Source organism: Phyllobates terribilis, unplaced genomic scaffold, assembly GCF_046119375.1.
Source record: "Phyllobates terribilis strain yellow unplaced genomic scaffold, ASM4611937v1 Scaffold_3__8_contigs__length_932513732, whole genome shotgun sequence".
Lineage (NCBI taxonomy): Eukaryota > Metazoa > Chordata > Amphibia > Anura > Dendrobatidae > Phyllobates > Phyllobates terribilis.
In genome coordinates, this window is record NW_027362763.1 from 42,562,160 (window position 1) to 42,566,331 (window position 4,172).

A 4,172-nucleotide genomic window follows, 5' to 3' on the forward strand; every position below is an offset into this window, starting at 1 on the left:
TGGGGCCCGTGGCCGGAGGGGGCCTGTGAGGGCCCCAAGCAGCGTGGGAACGAGGAGGATAGGTGAGTAGGAGGTTGCGGCGGCAGAGGAGCGGGTTGCAGCAGTCGAGGAGCGGGGCAAACGCTGTAGCCGCTGCTGCAGCTATCACGTGTGCCCGCTGCTAAAGGGACATGAATATTCCCTCTTCTCCACTCCCATGGGCGTGGAGAAGACTGAATATTCATTCTCTTTAGTAGCGGGCATGGAGGAGCGCTGAGCCCCGGCTCCTGCAGACAGTGCCCACCGCTAAAGAGAAAGCATATTCACGCTTCTCCACGCGTGGAGAGTAGTGAATGTGCCGGCAGCAGCTCACCTCAGCTTCTGAGAGCGCGCGCAGCTCAGATGCCGACATGAGTTGCTGCAGACAGGACTCAGCGCTGGAGTAGAGGTGAGGAAGGAAAGTGAGTATAAGTGTTTATTGTTTTATGTGTGCAGTGATTGGGGGATTGAGGAAGCCACACATACCAGGATACTTGGATTGAGGAGGCCACACATACCAGGAATGGGGGATTGAGGAGGCCACACATACCAGGAATGGGGGATTGAGGAGGCCACACATACCAGGAATGGGGGATTGAGGAGGCCACACTTACCAGGATTTAGGGATTGAGGAGGCCACACATACCAGGGATTAGGGGATTGAGGAGGACACACATACCAGAATACTTGGATTGAGGAGGCCACACATACCAGGAATGGGGCACACCGGGATTGGGAGTGAGGGATAGGGTGCCATGCATACCAGGATGAGGGATACCATACACACCAGGAAAGGGATGAGGGGTGCCACGTATACCAGGATTGGGGATGAGGGGAGCAATGCATACCGGAAATGGGGATGAGGGGAGCCACGCATACCGGAAATGGGGATGAGGGGAGCCACGCATACCGGAAATGGGGATGAGGGGAGCCACGCATACCGGAAATGGGGATGAGGGGAGCCACGCATACCGGAAATGGGGATGAGGGGAGCCACACATACCAGAAATGGGGATGAGGGGAGCCACGCATACCGGAAATGGGGATGAGGGGAGCCACGCATACCGGGATTGGGGATGAGGGGAGCCACGCATACCGGGATCGGGGATGAGGGGAGCCACGCATACCGGGATCGGGAATGAGGGGAGCCACGCATACTGGGATCGGGGATGAGGGGAGCCACGCATACCGGAAATGGGGATGAGGGGAGCCACGCATACCAGAAATGGGGATGAGGGGAGCCACGCATACCGGAAATGGGGATGAGGGGAGCCATGCACACCGGGATTGGGGATGAGGGGAGCCATGCACACCGGGATTGGGGATGAGGGGAGCCATGCACACCGGGATTGGGGATGAGTGGAGCCACGCATACCGGGATTGGGGATGAGGGGAGCCACGCATACCGGGATTGGGGATGAGGGGAGCCACGCATACCGGGATTGGGGATGACGGGAGCCACGCATACCGGGATTGGGGATGAGGGGAGCCACGCATACCGGGATTGGGGATGAGGGGAGCCACGCATACCGGTTTGGGGATGAGGGGAGCCACGCATACCGGGATCGGGGATGAGGGGAGCCACGCACACCAGGATCGGGAATGAGGGGAGCCATGCATACCGGGATCGGGGATGAGGGGAGCCACGCATACCGGGATGGGGGACGAGGGGAGCCACGCATACCGGGATGGGGGACGAGGGGAGCCACGCATACGGGGATCGGGGATGAGGGGAGCCACACATACCGGGATTGGATGGTGGGGACAGGATGGGGGCAGCACATACCAGCATGGGAGACCATATACCAATAAAAATGCTCGCCACCTGGACGTAGAACGGGTTCAATAGCTAGTACATAATATAAGAGCAAAAGTATGATAGATGTGTTTTCCACTGTGGAGACATACATCTCGGAAAATCTCAAAGCCCGGAATAAATTGATAAAATAAAGACAAGAAGAGGCATAAAACCCACTGTGGGATACATCTCTGTTTATTTGTCATAGATGATCTAGATGTGACAATTTATTTACTATCTCAATATCAAATGTATGGTAAAAAGTGGAGACAAAAGATAAGCATGCCATGTATTCTCATATAGACCACATTGGAGAGTATGAAGAGTCAATATACAATGTACACAGAAAGCTTCAAATCAGTGATGAGGGCGGGGTTACACACAGAAATCAGCCAATCAGTGATGAGGGCTGAATTATACACAGAAATCAGCCAATCAGTGATGAGGGCAGGGTTATACACAGAAATCAGCCAATCAGTGATGAGGACGGGGTTATACACAAAAATCAGCCAATCAGTGATGAGGGTGGGGTTATACACAGAAATCAGCCAATCAGTGATGAGGGCTGGGTTATACACAGAAATCAGCTAATCAGTGATTAGGGTGGAGTTATAAATAGCTGAGCATTCTGAGCTTTGCTAGATCTGCAGCAGAGAAAACTTTGATTCTATCACAACTGCTGCACCCAGTAACCTAAGTAATACATCGCTGGAATCAGGGTCTCTGTCTCTATATCATGCTGCTGGTAGATTACATAGCAAAAATCTGACACCAGATTTCCTTTTAGAGTAATTTATATTCTTACATCTTGCAAACTGGGAATTTAAAAGTGCGGTGGAATATGTTTGTGCTATAGAAATACAAATTATTAAAAATGATTATTATTATGATTTATAAAATCATATTTTTGGGCCCTATGTTGGTTCCCATTTGCTTGTCTGCCTCATTTATTACCATAATTTTTGTAACTAAAAAAAGTTTTCGCAATAATAGTCATCAAATTGGATTCCTGTAAAGTTTATCTTTCCTGTTAACAAAATTGACCGGAGGGTTAAAATCATATTTCCATACAGTTAATGACAATACAGACATAATGGATGAAAATAAAGGGTGACATTATGGATTTTGAAATTTTAAATTTCTTAATCAGATACAAGAGAAGGGAACAAGGAAAGATTTTTTTAGCTCTTTGTTGCTAATTATTAAAGAAATCGAGTGCAGACTTGGGTAGGCACATATCAAAATAATACAAGAAATATTTAATGTATCAATTCTAAATTGTACAATTACAGGTATGTTCATATAAGCTACTGAATGCAGAATATACAACACCAGGAAAGAGATCATACTCCAAATGACACTGATGTGAACGTCTCGTTGAGCATCCCTGAAGCCGGAGTCTTGGCTGCTCATATTTCTGGTGTGTCTCAGGAGCGATACAATAATGAGATAAATGGAGACACAAAATATCAAGAATGGTATGATGGAGCCAGAAAAGATGGTGATGAACAAATTGACATTTATTTCCACTGTTCTGTTTTTATAGACAGCTCCATTATCATACTGAATATAAAACATATCCCATCTATGAGGCAAACTGGAAAGAAAGGAGATGACCAGTGAGATGAGAAGCATCCAGGGGACCAACTTGGAGATGTTCATCTTGAGCCTGATGAAGAGACTGTTGCTGTAGTTTGTGATTTTCACACAGTAGAAGACACAAAGCAGCGAGCCCCACCACAAACTGCAGAAGTCTATAAACATAATAGCCGTTTCTGCACAATTAGCATTATATATTGGTAGCCAAGACGAACCAAATAGGTAAAAAATAATATACACCATATATACAATGAGAAGTATGAGCCTCACCAGTCCCAAACTTGTAAGAAGAACATCGATGGTCTGAAGAGTTTGATGTTTCATCCACCGAAAAAAGTTTACAGCGACAATAAATCCATTTAGTAATAACCCGATGATGACTACAAGGCTGGATATGGACAAGAGAACTAATATTTCGGTTAGCATCTCATATGTAAGCATCATGTTCTGAAATCTCCGATTCTCTCTAAGAAGCCAACACCAGCTCTCCTGCGTGTATTATGGACGTGTCAGTCTGTATGTACGATGACTTCAGCTGATAACAGGGTGGAGGAGACGTTGGGTTATTGGTTTCATGTTTTGCATAATATTTGTCTGCACATCTATAAATAACAAATTTAGTTACATATGCTTGTGATGTACTTTACATGTCAAAAGCTGAAAGAAGAGTTTAGAATTTCCTACATAACTTTTAGGAATCGTTAAACACATGCAGTAAACACTAAGAAATATTCACAATGACACTTATTGTTTCTCT

General features: G+C 46.6%; 1 protein-coding gene across 1 annotated transcript; it reads right to left on the bottom strand.

Moving 5' to 3' along the window:
• Positions 1-1,989: 1,989 nt before the first annotated feature.
• Positions 1,990-3,929, bottom strand: LOC141257910 (taste receptor type 2 member 1-like). Its single transcript, XM_073672917.1, has one exon. It carries the CDS (start codon positions 3,857-3,859, stop codon positions 2,963-2,965), a length of 897 nt encoding a protein of 298 aa, XP_073529018.1. The 5' UTR covers positions 3,860-3,929; the 3' UTR covers positions 1,990-2,962.
• Between the last annotated feature and the right edge of the window lie 243 nt (positions 3,930-4,172).